Below are 20,016 nucleotides of genomic sequence, written 5' to 3'. Positions count from 1 at the left end.
TCCATCAATCCAATCATCCTTTCTCTGTCGCTTCACCGAGGTCGGGTCGCGGAGGCAGCAACTTCAGTAGGGAAGCCCAGATGCCTGATCCACATCATCTGGATACTCTCTATGTGGAGGCGAAGCGGCTCGACTCTGAGCGCCTCCCGGATGCTTCTCACCTTATCTCTAAGAGAGAGCCTGGACACCCGATGGCGAAAGCTCAGTTCGGCCGCTTGTATCCAGGATTTACTTCTTTCTGTCATGACTCATTGCTTGTAACCATAGATGAGGGGTGCGATGTAGATCGACCAAGGAAATTCTTCACCACGACAGATCGGTAAAAAATCCCCATCACAGCAGACGCCGCACCGATCAGTCTGTCGATCTCTCGCTCCCTCCTACACTCATTTGTGAACAAGACTCCCAGATAGTAAAACTCCTCCACTTGGGGCAATATCTCCTCCCTGGACCAGCTCGTAAAACTAAAGCTACACATAGCAACATAGCACATCTACATCAATATTATGTGACCTAAGAACGCTTTAGAAATCAGAAAGTGTGCGCTCGGATTTCATTTTATAGATTAGCCTATTATTCCGTTGAAAAATACATTGTCAACATCGGATTACCGTGTCGGCAATAGTCAAGCAGACATGATATAAATCAGCGACTTAATGCTAATTACGTGGAAACAACATGCAAGTGTATCCCGAGGTATGCGAGCACGCCAGCGAATCGCGTTGAACAGCATCAATTCTCTTATAGTATTTGGTGCAAAATAATTGCATTACGTGTAAGGTAGAACAGAAGGCCTCCCGCTGAAGCTTTAATGAGGACAGTGGTGGAAATCAAACAAGGTCTCTTTAGTTGCGCGAGTGAGGCCATCTAGAAACCTGCCAAATTTAAAGAGCACAAATCGCGAGAAGATCAAAAAGCCTGTCTTGGTGTTCATAATGTCCCGCTGAAGCGGTAAATCAGCCAGTGCCTGGGCCCAAGGCATGCGTGAAACTAGCAGCACACGCCGGGCCTGATCACAGAAGGAGGTGTGCGTGCGTAAGTGTGTTTTCAGCATAAAAAAGGAAGGGTCTAATGAATCACATGGCTCTCAACACACCACTGCCTTGGTGTCACCGCTGTGGCTTTGATCTGACGCGAGCGCGGTAATTTGTGGGAAGTGCGGCCATGTAAGCCCCTCGCACACGCGCCCATCTCACCGGCTAAAAGAGAAAATGTGTGTCGACGTCGACCTACCTGCTGCCTCCTGACGGGAGGGATGGAGCCAAGTGCTGTATCCTCGGAATGCTCACAATGAAGTTGGGGAGACGCGGCAAACGTCTGGTCAGGTACAAGTGCCTGGAAGGGTTGCAAACAAAGAGTATGAGTGTTTGTACGGGGGCCTAAATAAATAAACAACTAAATTAATAAATAAATACATAAATATATAAATAAACACAACCAGTACAGGGTATGTAAAAACTAACAAATAAATAAATGAATAATACCTAAAAAAAAAAACTTAAATAAATACAAAATACAAAACGAAAACAGATCACTGTATCAAAAAGATCACTGTATCAAAAACTGGATAATAAAAGTGCACTGATGATCAAAATTGAGCAGTTTGGGCCTCCCCAAAACTTGGGCCAAGTGGTTGCTTTTTGTAAACTGTGTATTGTGACTGTGTGGCTATTTTTTACCTTAATTTTGAGATAAAGAAATAAACTATAATTTCAGGTTGCCCTCATACAATAATTAAAAAACAAAAGATTTACTACATCCTGAAGCCAGTAGTGGGCTGGCCTCGGCAATGGCGCTCTACGTCGTATTTTCAATTTCTAAACAAATTTGTTAATGGCAGTGAATGAGTTTCGTGGGAAATGTGCGGGTGTGTTTTATTTCCCATAATTTTTTTGGGGGGGGGAAATAATGATAGATTCCAAAATAATTAAAATGGCTTACATTCAAATACAAGCTCAATGATTGATTGATTTTGTGATAAGAAAGCATGTGTCACATCGGTTGCATCCGAAAGGGTTGCAACCTCTGGCCAACCACCTTAACACCCTGCATTTAGTCAGACATTTGAAGAAGGGCAGGTATGAAAAAAAGAAAGTAATCTACATCCACAATGAAGCAGGCCTCCTTTAATTATTGACGCATTACAAATCGTTAAAAAATAAGCCAAGCTAGTAACCAACACAGATTTTAAATGACAAACTTCCTTTGAACTTCACCCCACATTCGCCATGAACTAAAAATTTCCAAATAGAAAAGGTACATCAAAAAAGGTGCGATTTGGAAAGACGCTTCTGAGGTGTGTCTCTAAACTTGACATTTGCCGACATCTTCGCACCTTTGTTAAAACCTTGTGACAAGATGGCATAAAAATCACAGGCAACGGGGAAACCGCATCTGCTGCTTGTCGACACTTATCTCGTCAAATCAGAACCTGACACACAGAGAGAGGGAGGGAGAGAGAGAGAGAGAGAGAGAGAGAGAGAGAGAGAGAGAGAGAGAGAGAGAGAGGGAAGGAGGGAGTGATAGAGAGACAGACACAGAGAGAGAGAGAGAGAGAGAGAGAGAGAGAGAGAGAGAGAGAGAGAGAGAGAGAGAGAGAGAGAGAGAGAGAGAGAGAGAGAGAGAGAGAGAGAGACGGCCTTTGCAACTGTGTCTTACTCTTGAGCAGAAGACGATGTCATCTCCCCCCCAACCCCGCAACAAGGTTGTGATTGCATTAACGGGAATTTTGGCATCTGGCCGTGACCCTATTAACTGCTGGAGTCATCAACTTTAAGCAAACCGGGAGGCGAGGTGGATGATAAATTATTAGCGAGGAAGAGTTTTGTTCATATTTTATTCAATTGTCCTATCAAAACAGGGGTTCGGCCGAACTATCTGGGGCCGAATTTAATGGACGCCGGCGAATCTTGGACAATTACATTTCACTTTCACAGACGTATGAGGACAGGCAGCCATTTTTAAGCAGTTACAAAGCAGTATGATGGTGTTTTTTTGCAATACTACTACAACATACCCAAACTAAATCCACTCCATTGTGTTCTAAAAAAAAAATCACAGCATTCCCATTGTAATTTTCTAGTCCAAGATAAAAAATGAGAGTTTAGATGGAACGTAATGGTATCATAAGTTGAAAACAACAGACTTGGGGTGAAAGTGAAGGAGAAAAGAGCATGCAGGTGCAGTGAGACCGGACAGCAAGGGTAAGTGGAAGATTGAGGTATGCAGGGGAGCGAACGGTGGGGGAGGGGGGGGGGGGTGAAAAAGAGAGAGTAAAAAAAAAACCTGTCTTGGTAATTACCGAACACGATTATGTTCTTGGGGGAACTTGTCTGGCACTGGATGAGCTTGGCGAGGTTCGACCATATGGAGGGAGGCTTGTGATCGCTCTCCCCGAAGCCCGTGACCCGTCTGCTGCCGAACCCTTGAGCTGAATGCGCAATGAGACTTGCCAGAAGTAATGTGCTACACGTGCGCCATTTATGCCACAAAACAAATCTGATCAATGTTAATTACAGGGGGTGGAAGGGGGGGCTTCATGGCGCACACAAACGACACACAACAGAGATGGAGGGATTCGTTCAGGCGCACACTCCATCATCTGTACTCTGGACATTTTCAGAAGCTTTTGTATTACTTTTTTTAAACAATAACTTTTGAATTATTTTTCCCCGGGGTAATTCTGAGAAAAATCTTTCGGAGTAAATGAGTGTTAATATCAAAATTATGTATACAGTGTGTTCCCCATTGTCATCAGCGGCCATTTTGACAGGGAATGACGCACCCGAATAACTTTTAGAATCGCTGTAAAAGTTGATAAGCTGCAAGTAGACACCAACAACCTGTGTGTAAATGATCTGAGAAAAAAAACTTGGGGGGATTATTTTTCCATTTGGTGATTCTGAAAAAAAATCTTTAGGAGTAAATGAGTGTTAATATCAAAATTATGTATACAGTACAGTATGTGCCCCATTGTCATGGGCGGCCATTTTGACAGGGAATGACGCATCCGAATAACTTTTAGAATTGCTGTAAAAGTTAATAAGCTGCAAGTGGACACCAACAACCCATGTGTGTAACTGATCTGAGGAATAAAAAAACTTGGGGGGGGGGGGGTGTATTGCTGATTTAGAAGCAGGGGGCTGCGAGGTACTAGGCCAAGAGGTACACTTGGTATGCAAGAGGGGGCTTCTTCAAAGAACAAGTGTGTGCATATATGTATGAGTGTGTTCGGTAACTGCTGAGGAGGGGGACTTTGGACAAGGACAGCGAGCGGTGAGTGGAAGGTAAGTGGTGTATATATTTGTGTGTGTGTACACATAGCCCTGAGTCCTCCCACGCAGTCTGTTTGACCCCAGCACATATGTGCTTAAACAAGCGCCATGTAGCCAAGGCGGCACATGGCTGTGCTTCGTTAATGAGGTGGGCTGTGCAAACGGGCCGGGGCTTCTCATCTAATGAGAGCAGTTGAGTTGGTAAAAGCGCACCGCCGGAGTCCATGTCATTAGGAACGTCGGCGGCGGGCGCCGCAGAGGCTCGGTTCCAGAGGGCGCGTGACGACTTGCGTTGACAATGTTATTTATTTTTCATAAAAAGCGGGCCCAGAAGTAGCATTCAAATGTGAGATTCTTTTCAACCCCCCCAGCCCCGCCCAATACAAACACAATGCAAATGAAGAGAATATGTGGTGTGTAAATAGCAGACGGCAACATATTTAAATTAAACATGCTCTATGCTATGTAAAAGAGCAGATGGTAAACTGCCCGAATCGAAGCTACATGAAGCGAAATAAGGGCGGGAGGGGGGTCGACGAAAGGTACTGCACATTAATCTGTATAGTCTCTTACAGAACCTCCTACATCCTACAGGACCCTCCGCACCCTGCCCACCACCTTTTCCCGCTACTCCCCTCAGGCAGGCACTACCGATCCATGTGCACCAAATCCAGCAGACATTTAAACAGCTTCTTCCCCCAAGCCATTAACTCTATAAAGAGTAACCCAAATAGAACTGTATAGTGCCTCTTTGCAATTTTTTGGGTGATACTAGTGCAGCGTGTTCTACCGGAAACAAATTCCTTGTGTGTTCTACATATTTGGCAATAAAGATGATTCAGATAAAGATGATTCTGATGACAGAGCACATTCCTGAATTTGTTTGGGTTTGTTTTTTTCATGTTTTGGTACCGAAAAAGCACTGGCCATGGCCTTTCGCAATGTTTTTCCCTACCAAGAAGGGACAACATTTGCCTTTTGTACACCCACTCCCATTCCATGCTCAGCTAACTCCAGACCCATATAACTTAGGAATTAACTCGTTTTTTTTTTCTGATGAAAGAAAAGACAAAGTTTTCTAATGCTAAATTCAATGTTTATGTAGTCCTAAAATTCAATATTTTGTGGGTCCTGGATTTTGAGTGATAATGACAAAAACCCTGGCACTAGAGTGGACCAGCCAATCGCAGGGCACACAGAGACACTATTCGCACTCACACTGACACGTAGGGACAATTTGGAATGTTCAATCTGCCCGCCATGCATGTTTTTGGAATGTGGAAGGAAACCGGAGGACCCGTAGAATCCACACGCGGGCCCAGGGAGAACATGCAAACTCCACACAGGGAGGTCGGTGGGGGACGCGAACTGGTGACCACTGCACTGTGAAGTCGGCGTGCTAACCACTCGACTACCGGGCCGCCAACATTTGAACATTCTCTGAAAAAAAAATTACATTAACTCAGCTTCTGGTCTGAAGTGTCGACAAGTGCCTAGGCCCTAGTGATAGCTAATGTTAGCATAGCATTCAAACCCAATGATTGAACAATGCTAAATATAACCCAGCAACCAGAGGTCAACTTGTGGCTCAACAGGCGCATCATCAACTCCATAACAAAGTAAAATCAAAACACCAGGACCAAATATAACTTTCCGAAAGAGAATAAACTGCACCCCCCGCCCCCACCAGTACTCGATGGGAGAGCTTCCAGTTGAACGAGGGCCCACAGGATGAGCACATTATCACTCATGTACTCTGTTGAAGGCTGCAGAAAGCCTGAGGTCTGCTCTGGATTATACTGTAATGGCACTCTTTAATCAATCCAAAACACTGACTGACAGCCAGAGGAGGAGGAGAAAAAAAAAAACAACAATAGCAAACTAGACTTTGTGTTGTCTACTGTTAGCATCACACTTTTAAGTGAACAATGGGTGTTGTTTTTCCTTGGTATTCCTTAAATGTACCCACACACGCACCCTGAATTAAAAAACAAAACAAAAACAAAACAACCACAGGACAAGCGAAGTGTTGAAACCCGCCACTCTGGCCTGTTTTCAAATGAGCGTTGTGTCTCCTCCGCCTTGTGCTCCTGTTGCGAGCAGCACTTTGATCGCCTCCAATGGTAACTTCCAACCAAACATTCAAATTTAAAATCACACCGGCCTCGACAACCCTGATCATTATAATTTAACAGGTGTTCCGCAACAAATTGTTACGGAATTTCTGATTATGTGGCCCATCACTCGCACATTTTTAATTCCTTGTGTGCTCTCCATAATACCCTCACGAAGATCGCAGGTGACCTGGAGCCCAGCTCAGGAGATTCTGGGTTATAAGACATTGTGGCCGATCACTGGGCATATCGAGACAAAACACGCTTTACACACACAGGTTCAAAACTATGGGATATATACACGAGTTCAAATAACCAAATTGTGTAAATGCTAGTCATCTGATTTGAAATCCTAAAACATTAAGGCCAAAGAACACTGAACTACAACTTCCAAGGGCGTCAAATACCCCTTGAAAACAAAACAATTTTCTTAACTTTAAGGGGCTTTGCTGTACATACACACTCGACACAACCGGCACCTCGTCTCAATACCATATTAATTACAATCAGGAGCCCTACACCACTGTAATTAATTACTGGCTAAACGATCCACTTCTACATATAGCGGCTGGTTAAATTAACAGGGTTAAGTGGTGCAGGGCGATCACGTCTCACTTCACATATGGAGATGATATCTGCGACAGTCTGTTGGCTACTGCTGAGCAGTCAAATTTGAAGAAGTGCAGCTTGCAGGGACACAAAAATTCATCAGCTGCCACAAATATGATATATTGTAATGTCCAGTTCTAGCTGAGTAAGTTTCGCACACCTTTATCAGCTCCAATGAATTACATCTATCAAAATATTCATTGGTACCTATCTCTATCTATCAAGTTATCGATCTATCAAGCTATCTATCAAGCTGTCTATCAAGCTCGCTGTTGAGCTGCCTGTCAAGCCATCTATCGATCTATCCATCTATCTAGCTAGCTAGCTAACTATATAGCTTGTCAGCCTCCTATATAGCTTGGTAGCTAGCAATATAGCTTGACAGCTAGCTATATAGCTTGCTAACTAATTAACCTGTAAGTTAGCTTGCTAGCTACAGATCCATCATCCATTCATAACATTTTTAGAGGTTGTGAATCACCGCTTGAGGGCAAAAGATAAACTCTCACCTTCAAGTTGGTTTGTCTCTTACTCCAGATGCAACCGGCAGTCTGCTGGCCTTGTTGCAGCTGTCGTAGTTGATGTTCCTCCCGCCGCTGTTGTTTTTGTTCTTGCAGTTGGGCCCGCAGTTGCAGAATCTGCTGCTCTTTCAGGGCCAGCTGGCTGCTCAGCTCTTGGTGGCTTTGCCGCAGCTCGGCCTCGCTTGACATGAGGGTCTGGTAGCATTGGCTCAAATCGGTGTATAGCTGTAAGTACATATCAGGGGTGGGTGTTTACAGATGAAGTGCTGCTTCCACGAGTGAAAATACAAATTCGGTTTTACTGCAAAATGTTGCCCTTTATTCTCTCCTCTTCGAAGGTTGTGCTTGCTTATTCCGACTTTTGGCCCATCAATCATTTCACTGCTCGTCACCGTTGCCGTAACAAAAGCAGTTTTCATATGTGGCGAATGCGTGCTGCATCGCGGTTCCGACTGATTCGCAAGTACAGTTGCGTGTGGGCATTTACACCATGTGTGTGTCTACCTTCTGACATGAAGTGGTGTCAGCAGTGTGCGCTTCTTCCTGGTTCTTCATCACCCTCTGTGTCTCCACGTTGAGCCCTTCCAGTTGCTTGATCATATGACTCTGGGCCGCCGCGTGCTCTGTGCTGCGTTTGTACAACATCTGCACTTGGGCAAACTCGCACCTGAGACGCACAAAAAAAATCCTTTCATCCCAAATTAATTTTGGCACAACCGTGTGACCGATAAAGTATGGTTAATACGGATCAATTCCCAGAGTTGCCGGCGAATTACAAGCGTAAAGTGCTGCGCTAACGGATGAAGCAATCTTTAATCACCAAGCTAAAACCTTGAGAGGCCTTCGCAAGCTCCGAATGTGACTGACACATTCGAGCGAGACGGCCATTAAAATAGAAGTACTTTAAAAAAAAGGGATGAGATTACCTCTTAGGCTCCTAACGGTTCCCAGAGTTTTTATCATATCGACTACAGCTTAGCCAAAGCCCGCCCGGTTTCCCCTTTTCTCCCTCCTTGAAAGCGCATCCACGATGCGGAGGCTTACAGGGTGGCTTTAGGTGAGCCGCGGGTGGAAATATCAGTGTCACCCCGAGCCTCAGCATTGAAAGCAACGTACTTACTGCGATCCATGTGGATTGCTCGCACGGCGCATGACATTTTAATCACGCACTCACCGTAAAATGTTAACTATTTGTCAGGAAAGAGGAGAGGAGGTGTACCGTGATGACGCGTGCGACTCACGTAAGTTTTTGAAGCTGGTCGGCTTTTGTTGCCATTTCCTGTTCTTTGATTGTGATGCCAGCAGCCAAGGTGCTGTTGTGGTTCTGCATCCTGTAGACCTCCTGCCAGGCACTGCGTACTTCTTCCTCAAGATGCTAGAAAGGAATTATTGCAGAAGTAACGAAATCTGTCAAACACGACATTTTGACTCTGTGTTGATGTTGGCGGTTCAAATATCAGAATCAGAATCAGAATCATCTTTATTGCCAAGTATGTAGAACACACAAGGAATTTGTTTCCGGTAGAACACGCTGCACTAGTATCGTCGTCAAAAAAACTGCTAAGTGGCACTATACAGTTCCATTTTGGCTACTGTTGAAGAGTTCAACGAGTTAATGGCTTGGGGGAAGAAGCTGTTTAAATGTCTGCTGGATTTGGTGCGCATGGATCGGTAGCGCCTGCCTGAAGGGAGTAGCTGGAAAAGGTGGTGGGCAGGGTGCGGAGGGTCCAGTAGGATTTTCCGCGCCCTTGTTCGGATTCTTGCAGTGTGCAAGTCCTCGAGAGTGGGTAGGGCGGTGCCAATGTTTTTTTCCGCCTTCCTAACTGTCCGTTGAAGTCAGACTGGTTGTGACTCTGCGGAATTGACTCTGCGGAATTGATGTTCTAACAGCAGGAGAAACAAGGGGAGAAAAAAAGGTTTTGGTAGTTGCATTTGTCCCCAAAAAAGGGGAAAAAACATTTTACAGGACCCAGGTAACCATTTTACGCAAAATACATTCTTAGTGTGAAAAGAAAACAATTAATCCCATAATTTAAAAAAGTTCACAAATTGAAAAAAAAAAAAAAAAAAAACAATCTGACAGGTAAAAAAATACTTCACTCCAGAATAAATTGCCATGAGTAAAAATTACATTTTTACCAGAATAAAGTCAAATTTTACGAGCATAAAACAATTATATTTGGTGAAAAAAAAATAATCTCATGAATTGATTATATGGTAAGGAATAAAGTGATATGATATAAGATAAAGTATTATACCAGGAAGAAAAGGATATCATTTTATTAGAATAGTTATAGCTCGATAAATACAAATTAATTACAAAATATTGATATGGGGAAAAAAGGGAATTTTACTGGACTAAAGTAAGAATGAGCCCCAAAAGAAAAACATAACAATCCCCCCCAAAAATTATTTAATTAATTAATACTTAAAAAGTATTAATTTTATGTCTGCATATTACTAAACTTGTAGACAGTCGTAATATGAGCAATTACTCACAATCGTTGCACGAATAACAGATGATACTGCATATATAGAAACCTACATGTCAGTTCTGAGTGTTTCGTTATTTGAGGGAATTATCACTTTTCCCCCCTAATATTCTTTCCATTTTCTTTTAAAAGGAACTTATCATTTTCACACATCTTTTTTCTTTTCAGGATGCCTCTCCGTTTTCATGGATTTATTGTTGTCAGTGTATCCGATCGTGGCAAAAACAATGTCACACACACCCATGATGTAGTACCCACAAAAATAAAATAAAATCAACAAAAAAATAGAAATAAATAAACTAGACAGACAGACAGATAGCTAGATAGTAAGATAGCTAGCTAGCTAGATACTTAGCTAGCTAGATCAGTGATTTTCAGCCACTGTGCCGCGGCACACTAGTGTGCCGTGAGAGATCGTCAGGTGTGCCGTGAGAAACTATCCAAAGCCCCTTTTTCAAATTAATAATTTTACAAACATTTATGATTGCTTTTCTGCCAATATTATGTCATTGTCCTGTGTCCGTGCTGAAAAGACCGGGAGGATAATTTAATATTCGTCCGTGTGGCAACACGTCAAAGATTGCCTCTTTCCTGCAAGATGGTTTGTGGTGTGCCACAAAAAAAAATCCAATGTAAAAAAACCTGCCCAGGTTCAAAAAAGGTTGAAAAACACTGAGCTAGATAGTGAGCTAGCTAAATAGGTAATGAGCTAGTTAGATTGATAGTTAGCTAGCTAGATAGATAGCTCGATCGATAGCTATCAAGCAAGCAAGCTAGCAAGCAAGCTGGCAAGCAAGCTAGCTAGATAGCTAGATCGTTAAATAAATAAATTGGACATATTTGGATGCTGTTTTTGAATATTTTTCACCTACCCAATGTTAGATTGAGAGGAAAAAAGAGCAAAGGATCATAGATGTCAAGGTGTGCATGAGGAAGGAAAACGGCATAAAAGACAAGGACCGTCCCATGCGTATTATTCAAACCTTGACTCTGGCCTGGGCGGCCTCCCCCTGGTCACGCTGGTGCTTGGCCTGCCTCTCTTTCTCCTCCAGGTCAGCTTGCAGGGCGACACAGCGGGACGTTAATCCCCCTTTCTCCTCCTCGAGCGCACGTGCCACCTGCTGCGCCTCCTCCTCTTTCCTCCCGCACGCCGCCTTCCATTCCTGGATGAGGACGAGGGAGGTGTGCGTGTCAGGAGAACGGGGTCGACAGGGGGCGAATAAACAATAACACGAGGAAAACAAAAAGTTAATACGGCCGGTGGTTTTGCTTGCACCTTGCTTCTCTGAGTGCCCGCTAACCAGGACGGGTCAAAAAGTTCTGAACTCAAGTGAAGTGTGGTATATAATTTGAAATTCGGTAAAGCATCTGGAAGCCCCATGGTAAATTTTTTGGAAGGCTTTTTCTTTTCTCTTTTTCACTTAGTGTGGTTATCACCGTTATGAGTTGCCCCTTGGGTTTTCATATATGCAACAGTCGAGGTTTTACCCTGAAATGAATATATAATGACGAGCAAGGCTTTGATATATTTTTTTCCTTAATTTATTCCGGGAGATGCCTGCACGAGCCACTGATTGGCCAAGGTCACCTGTGCTGAGGGGGCCAGTGCAAGCGAGATGCCGACAGCGCTAGCCGCTAGCGGCTGTGCTCGTCGGACACACGCAGGTAGAGGGCCCGCCGTGTCAGTTCTAATGAGAACAGCGTTTGCCCGTTAGGCTCCCCTTTAGATTCTGTCCCTCCCTGCCCCCCGCTATCATTCGCTGTGACACCGCACCAAAACCACGAGAGGTCCGTTCTTCCATCAATTAAACATAGCCGGCGTCCCGTGCCTTGATAATTATCGGCGGGCCACACTGTACGACACACTAGTTCCACTCTCCACCCTACCGACACAGTCATTAAATATTTATCTGCAAGTAAACAACCTGACTTTTTTTTTTGCACGTTCTCAAGTATTCTCTGTCGTCTGCAGGCAATACAAAGCTCATGCGGGACGTATCCTATCATTCGCCGCGCAAAAAGAGAATGTGTCGGACCAACCTGTAGTTGTTTGCTTTTGTCAAGCAGTTGTCGGTTCACATCTTCCAACTCGCTCTTCATTAAAGAAGCCTCCTCGTCCATCATGGGGCATCTTTGGAGAAGCTTGTTTACCTTTTGCTGCTTTTCAGACACTTTCTACGAACAGAAATACATAGAAGAAGATAGAGGTTTGATAGAGAATAAAACAGAATAGAAGTTATAATATTTAAAAGTTTCATGATGGTTAGTTGGCCAAACACAAGGTCCACAATGGAAGCACAGAAAATCTGGGGTCTGAAAATCTGAGCCTGTTTAACTGTCATCCTCAAGTAGGAGATCTGGCCCTGGACTAATTTACAACTTGGTAAACTCCTTCACAGGAAGAGCTCATTAGCCAGGTTAAAAATCTATCAGTTCATGGAAAGGACAACTAATTAAAATGTCTCTGTTATGTTGGTTCATGGGTGTTGGTGCTTGGGACGTCCAGGGGTGTTGTATTCAAATCAAGAAAAATGTGTTTTATTAATGTCTCACTTAAATTTGTATTTTCTGTAATAATAATAATAATACATTTCATTTATAAGCGCCTTTCAAAACTCTCAAGGACACTCTCAATAAATAGCTTGGCAGAGGGCTGCAGAAGTTGGCCGTCAGTCATGAATGGCTACGTCCCCTGGCCGCAGTCAAAGACAATCTTCCTGTGTTCCAGCCTTTTTTCACAGTGTCCAAGCCAACATCTCTGACAAGGTTAAATGATGGATTTCGAGCTACCGGAGGTTACAAATGTTGTCAGAATTTCAACCACATCTATTTTTGAATCAGGTGAACACCCTGGATTGGTCAGCAATCATGGAAAAAGTGTTCCCACACCCCTTAAATAAGAACTCATGCTGCCTACACCGTCGTGTGCCTTCATTCACAGCGATCATTGAAATTCCTTCTTATCAAAACAAAATGGCCACCACGATGGCTACACAAGGCAAACTTGCGTTGAGCGGCTAAAATTTTATGGAAGCATCAACCATATGATGTAATCAAGGTCTTTATCGCACCCAAAATTGAATGGGAATATTTTTGGAAGACTACCCAAGAAGAAACAAAACAGACGTTTGACGCAAACTCAAATTTCATTATCGGCTCCATGGCAGCTTTTGTGGCTCTTCGGGCCTCGCTAGGCCAGCGGCAGCGATTTGCAATTGTCTTCTAATCCGCGAGTGCGCACTTGACTCAAATAACACGGTGCTCTGGGATGCAATTAATTGCCGCGATGCGGGAAATGGCTCTGATCCATCCAGATCGTGGATTTAGGCGGTCCTCGCTACTTCCAAAACGTTGTGCTAAGAGCGCAGGGGTGAGCAGTGAGGGTAGGCCGGGAGGGGGAGGGGGGAGAGATTTAGGCGTTGGAGCGTCAAAATAAATTCAAACATTGATAATGAAGTCAGCAAGAACAATTTCAACGGTCAAGTTTGCTGGTGCTTGCAAGGACAACCGGTGGCAGAATTTTTGATCAGTTACAGATACCAAATTGATTTTGTATTTTTATTTTTCATGACAATTACTGTAATCCAAGCTACTGAAAAAAACATACATTTTTCTGTCATGTTGAGACAAAAAAAACGTGGGTTATCTAACCAGCAAATTTAGCAATAGCTTTTAAGTGGTTGTTCAAATTAAGGCCCGAGTCAATAATCACACCAATTTTTTTTTTTGCGATTTGTCGCTTTTAATGACAAGAGCGAGGTGAGCATTGACCTCAGCACTTAACGTGACAAAGTGAGAGATTAAAAAAAAACCTCCACATTACCTGCTCCAGATCATGTATCATGTAGTCTTTGGCCTGGAGGATCTCCAACACCTTCCTGTCCTTCATATCACCTTTGTGCTTCTCCCTAAAATAATAATAAAATTTCAGTTATAAGCACCTTTCAAAATTCTTAACCCTCATATTATGTTGAAAAAAAAAATCATGATTATGTTGTGGGTTTCTACCTCTATATTTCTACCTCTATGTTTCTACCTGTATGTAAAAATCCACACAAAACAGTCAAATAATAGGTGACATCAGCAATAATTGTTTCTGAGCTGTGATAAACATACTTGAAAAGAGAGACAACATATTTTCTATCCTATTGGGATATTTTACAACTGTTTTGAAGACAGGAAAAACAAAGGATATCCAGTGCTTTAGTCAACACAAAAATGGAAAGGGGTAAAATTGACCCTTTAACATAATATGAGGGTTAAGGATACTTTACAGTAACAGGTTTTTCTGCATGTTTGGTGATTTTAAGACGGCATAGTCCGTAGATGTGAATGTGACAAACACGACAAGGTGCATCACGCCATTCGCCCCAAATTAGCGCTTAGTCGGCAGGGCACTTAGTCGCAACCCTTATAAAGACAACAGTCGCTATGTAATGTCCCCTCAAAAATCCATTACAAAAGTTAAGTAATGCACCACTCCCACTTAAAAAAACATTGTATTTTTATTCTGTTTATTTATTTAATTTGAATTGTATTTTATTTTTAATGTATTCTATTATATATTATTGTATTTAATGTTTTTAAATTGTTTATTTTAAATTTTAAATGTTCATTTTCATTTGTATTGTTATTTTCTTTTATTGTATTTTATTTTTATTTTATTAAATTTTATTTTATTTTTATTGTATTTTTATTATATTTTGATTTCATTTTCATTTTATTTTTATTGTATTTTTATTTTATTATATTTTTTTATTTTTGTTTTATTTTATTTTAATTTTAACGTTTTTCATTTTTTTATTTTATTTTTATTTTTGTTTTATTTTATTTTTGTTGTATTTTTATTTAAATGTTATTTCATATTTTATAAGATTTAAGTTATTTTAATGTAATTTATTTTATATTGATATGTTATTTCACATTTTATTTTATTTATATTTTATTCATTTACAGTAAAGTCTCTTTATATCGATATCTGTTATATCGGTAGTACTGCTTATTACGATACTATTTCTATGAACTCAAGGAGTAAATTACATGCCCGCAGGATCGGATATATCGATAGTCCGGTTATATCGATATTTTTTCCGACTCCCGAGAATATCGATATAACGAGACTTGATGAAGAAGAAAATGTGCAGCATTCCAAAGATTTGCAGCGGCATCAGAATGAACTTTCTTTCAGCCCCAGGCGCATCTTTAAAATCGCGTGAACTTTGAGGGATACCAAAAAAAAAATGAACAGCAATTGGGGACCAAGTTGTTTCAACTGCTCGAGGCCACCGGGGCCCCTCCCTCCGACCCCACGTACTCATCGCTCACTACCGCAATGCCCCGCCCCCCCTCTTCAAGGCCTTTGTGCCAATGTCTTTGCCTTTCCTGATCAGCCTGCTTCCCTTGATAGAGACCAAAATAAGTATCTGGTGGGGTCCCTTGGGCGAAGAGATGGAACGTGAGCTGCCCCAGCAACATCTGGTGCGTCGGTGCTCACAGCATTCCCTCGCAAAGCAACCAATCACTCCGCAAAAAAAAAAAAAAAAAAAAAAAAAAAAACACACACACGAGGGATAGAGGGGGTTTGAGCGGAGGATCCCGATGGGAACTTGCGCTTGACTGGAGTCGACACAATTACCATGTCAATATCCTCCTGCGCATCAGGTGATACAGTATACATACACACACACCGCAATCTCTGGGTGGATGTTCCCCGGCGGTCTCCACGGACCGGCACACTTTGATGGGTTTCCTGTGGGGCTACCTGAAGTTGGTATGGAGAAAAAAAACAGAAGGCACCTGTACCGAGGAAATTTCTCTCTCTCTTCTCACTTAGACGCTGTGTTTAGCTTTTTTTTTTAACTCTCCTTTTCAGAATCTGCTAACAACTTCCATGCTCTGGAGATTTTATCTACTGTGCGCAGATGGTGATGCAGCTACGTTCACGCTTGTAATTTGCAGTCGCGATCAAACCTCTTGCATCGTTGAAAAGGTTTCTTCAGCCGTCAACTGTACTTCTTTGAAGGTGTCGGACGTTTTGCTCCTCATCCAAAGACCTTCGTCAGCAAACTAACGTTGTGCTGGTAACTCTGGCCCTAAATATATCCCTAATGGACAGAGGTAGCGGTGCCAGACCTCTGCTTTGACACGTCCCTGCTCAAAGGTTGGGGGGAGCAGTGGACAATTTGGCTCTGATTGCCCCATTAGCTCTGGTATCACCTCATCAGCATGACTCTTGCATTTTCAAACATTACTAAGTGCGTTAAGTAGATACTACTAAGGTGACGACTCAGTTGAGATTTGTGATCAATGCGACAATTTAACATCGGATAATCTGTGGCGAAAAACAAAAACCATATTTGGAATGGAAAAGGAAAAAAATGGATTAATCAGTTAATCGATTAAAAAATAATCCAAGACAGATCTAGCCGCAATTAAAAATAATTCAGAGTTGAAGAATCAGAGTTGGCCAATTTCATTTAAGGTTGAATGAAATTAAATTAAATTGGGTTTTCTTATTTTTTTATTAAGGGACAGTTTTCTCAAATAAAAAAAAAAAACATTGTGGTATGGTTTTCGGAGTAGAACTGAGTCAGGGTGTTTGAACTGCGATTTTCTCCTTGCTGATGTTGAGCCATGATGCCCAAAACCGATCAACCGGCAGTCGAGAGAAATCCCACTACATTCATCATGATCATCATAATACGCCGATTCATATGTGGAACTGTCGCGGCTTGGAATTGAAGCAGATTTACGTAGGACAGGAGATCTGAGACAATCTCTTTTCGTCAATGAATACTACAGCTTTGTGTTTGCTTTTAACATCGAGCAGACGTGCACATTTCATCAGTACGTCCCAGAGCTACTGGTAAAAAGGATGCTGTGATCCTCTCATTTTTCATTTACAACTGCTTCATATTACAAAGAAGGTGGAGAAAGTGCTTAAGGTTGAATGACTTTGTGTCTTTGTCTATGTCTTTGTGTTGTGTCATATTATGTTATTTTGTTGTTGTTTTGACTTCAAGATGGTGCCTTGTGTCATGATCTGGTTGGCGACCAACGGGGGGCGCTGTCGGCCCCGCCTGCACCTGCACAGGTGCTGGTCGTCCCGATCAGATTGGCGACCAGCGGGTAGCGACGTCAGCCCTGCCGGCAGCCTCGCAGGTGCTGGTCGTTATAATCAATAACACTTAAAAGGACACCTGGCACGATCATCCGGTGCCGATTCATTGTTTGTTTGCTGCTTGGTTGCAGCATGCATTGTGTACGTGTTTGTTTAACCTTGGCGGACTTTTACTTTTGGTCTTCTTTTGCTACTTTGTATTTTTTTCCATTCAGATCATTTTGATGTTTTACATTTTGTTCCTGCTGACTTTATTTTAATACAATTTGTCAAACAACCTCCTGCTCCCTCCTGCCTGCTTTTTGGGATCCGAAGCCGCCATCACCACCTCGCAAACCGTGACAGAATGAATCGGCCAACCATCGGATCCCGCAGGTACATCGGACCCGTCTCATTTCCACCCTGTGCCTGGCAATGCTACGTCCACGTTAGCGCAAGCCTCGTCGCGTTTGAATTGCGTCACTCGACGAGCCGCAACGTCCACGTAAACGTCCGGCCGAGACCTCCTTCCAGGTGGCCGTCCAGGGTGACACTGGGTGACTGGCATTGCACGCCCACGTCCAGCCACGCTGTCGTCGTGCATGACGAATTGAGTCTCATCCACGACGAGCCGTGCAACGTCCGCGTCAACGTCAGTCCGAGACCCCACTCACCGCTGGATCCCGGAGCGGCTCTGGACTGGTCTCGTTCCCCCGGAGCCGGGCAGTTCACGCCCACGTCGGCGTCCGACCGAGACCTGGTTCCATACGGCCGTACGGGGTGCCATTCTGCGCCTGGCAGTTCGACGTCCACGCAGAGCCATGCGCCGTCGCGTGAACGTGCGAGAGGGATCGCACTCACGCCCACGACGATCCGTGCCGCGTCTTCGTCCACCCCAGGCCGAGTCCCGTTCCCATCAGGCCGCCGCCCGTCGTATGCTGGAGAGGCAGCGGTTGCCCTCTCCACCGACCGTTCCCTGGCGAGTGGACCTTTTGGGAGACTGTTGGGACTTCTGGAAGCAGCCCCTTGAAGGGGGGGTACTGTCATGATCTGGTTGGCGACCAACGGGGGGCGCTGTCGGACCCGCCTGCACCTGCACAGGTGCTGGTCGTCCCGATCAGATTGGCGACCAGCGGGTAGCGACGTCAGCCCTGCCGGCAGCCTCGCAGGTGCTGGTCGTTATAATCAAGGACACCGGGCACGATCATCCGGTGCCGATTCATTGTTTGTTTGCTGCTTGTTTGCTGCATGCATTGTGTACGTGTTTGTTTAACCTTGGCGGACTTTTACACTTGGTTTTCTTTTGCTACTTTGTATTTTTTCCATTCAGATCATTTTGATGTTTTACATTTTGTTACTGCTGACCTTTATTTTAATACAATTTGTCAAACAACCTCCTGCTCCCTCCTGCCTGCTTTTTGGGATCCGAACCCGCCATCACCACCTTGCAAACCGTGACACCTTGAGAGTGGCTGCCTTTATAGCGCGTCCTGTATTTTGTTTTTCTACTTCTTCCTTTCCTTTCCTCTTACTTCCATCACTTTGTTGCTGTGAAATGTAAATTTCTTCACTGCGAGAATAATAAAGGCTAATCCCAACTAATCCAATCCGAACACACAATAAAATTCTGCAGTCGCCGCGCGACAAAAGCCGGTGAAGGCTTCTCAAACATCTCCAAACAACCCCTCACTTCTCTTCAGGGATGAATAATGTTCGCTTTCCAAAATAACAACACGAGAAGTCAAAGGGCGGACAAGCCGCTTTCGAGGCGGCGTACTATCAAGCATCTGCGCCAGAAATGTGCATCCTTGGATCTTTCCGTCCATAAACGTACCCCAAAGACAAGAAGCCCCATAGATTAGATTACATCTATACACATGGACATTGTCAGGAAAAGTGTACATATTTTATCTTTTGCAAACGTTCCCATGCCACTGATCTTGGCCACTCGGTGAAAAAGGTCATATTCAATCTCAATTTATCCGTTAAAGACGCGGCGTTGCCAAGGGGTCTTTCCAACGGTCCACAACGGGAGCCGTGTAAGAGTGTTTTCATTAAAAAGGTTTCCATGGCTGAACTGCGATACCGAGGATCACAAGGCTTAAATCGGCATCTGCGGCAAATTCCGTCCTAACCCCAGTAGAACGGCCAAGGTGCTTCACGCCCGCCGAGCGACTTTCGCGCTGATCTCATCACACTGGAGAGGTTAAAAAAAAGAGGGAGGAGGAGCGGGGTGTAGTAGAAACGTATAATGTGCAGCTGTGTGGCGTTTGGAGAAAAGACGGATCTACTCACCGCTCAACAACCAGACTCACAGCCTGGGTCAAGTCTGGATGTTCCACTTGGAGGCGTTTCCACAAGGACCATACAAAGTCTTTATCAGCCTGGGCAAAACAACGTTAGGATGGGTTATTTTTAATTCATCTAAAATTGTTTTTTTTCTCCCTCTTTCAACAATTTATCTGTAACTCACGCAAATTCATTCAGGAATTGAAAAGTGTGACTTGGAGCGCCATTCATGCATTTGTTCAGGTTTTGGTTTTTCTTGCGAGGGTGCAGATCAAGTGCTGGTCAGACCTCTAGCAATGTTTTTTTCATTTCCACAAGGAGGCAGCATTTCCCTTTTTTTCCAAGTTAGCAGCTGTTGTTAAAGTGCTATATTAATCAATATATATGTATTGTATTATGTACAGCTGGCCCCATTTCAAGCTCAGATAACTCCAGACCCACATAATTTAGGAATTAATTCTTTTTTTCTGATGAAAGAAGAGAGTCTACAGTTTCTTACGGTGTATTGAATGTTTATGTAGTCCTAAAACTCTTCTGTGGGTATTCTGTCGGTCCTGCAATTTGAGTGAAAATGACAAAAACCCTGGCACTGGAGTTGACATATTTTTGCATATTGTG

At 43.4% G+C, this 20,016-nt stretch overlaps 1 protein-coding gene across 1 annotated transcript in view; it reads right to left on the bottom strand.

The window, feature by feature from the left end:
• cntln (centlein, centrosomal protein) overlaps positions 1–20,016 on the bottom strand; it is a 116,710-nt gene that overhangs the window by 92,680 nt on the left and 4,014 nt on the right. The window contains exons 2-9 of the mRNA XM_089006860.1: positions 19,405–19,493; positions 13,834–13,918; positions 12,051–12,185; positions 10,994–11,173; positions 8,760–8,893; positions 8,023–8,185; positions 7,507–7,743; positions 1,234–1,335 (exon numbers count right to left, since the gene is read on the bottom strand). Coding sequence (XP_088862986.1) covers positions 1,234–1,335; positions 7,507–7,743; positions 8,023–8,185; positions 8,760–8,893; positions 10,994–11,173; positions 12,051–12,185; positions 13,834–13,918; positions 19,405–19,493 — 1,125 coding nt within the window. The remainder of the gene's footprint in view (positions 1–1,233; positions 1,336–7,506; positions 7,744–8,022; positions 8,186–8,759; positions 8,894–10,993; positions 11,174–12,050; positions 12,186–13,833; positions 13,919–19,404; positions 19,494–20,016) is intronic.

Source organism: Hippocampus bargibanti, linkage group LG10 (assembly GCF_051943395.1).
Source record: "Hippocampus bargibanti isolate YZ-2025 linkage group LG10, ASM5194339v1, whole genome shotgun sequence".
NCBI lineage: Eukaryota > Metazoa > Chordata > Actinopteri > Syngnathiformes > Syngnathidae > Hippocampus > Hippocampus bargibanti.
Note: the sequence above shows the minus strand (reverse complement) of the source record. Positions and strands in the feature narration are given on the sequence as shown.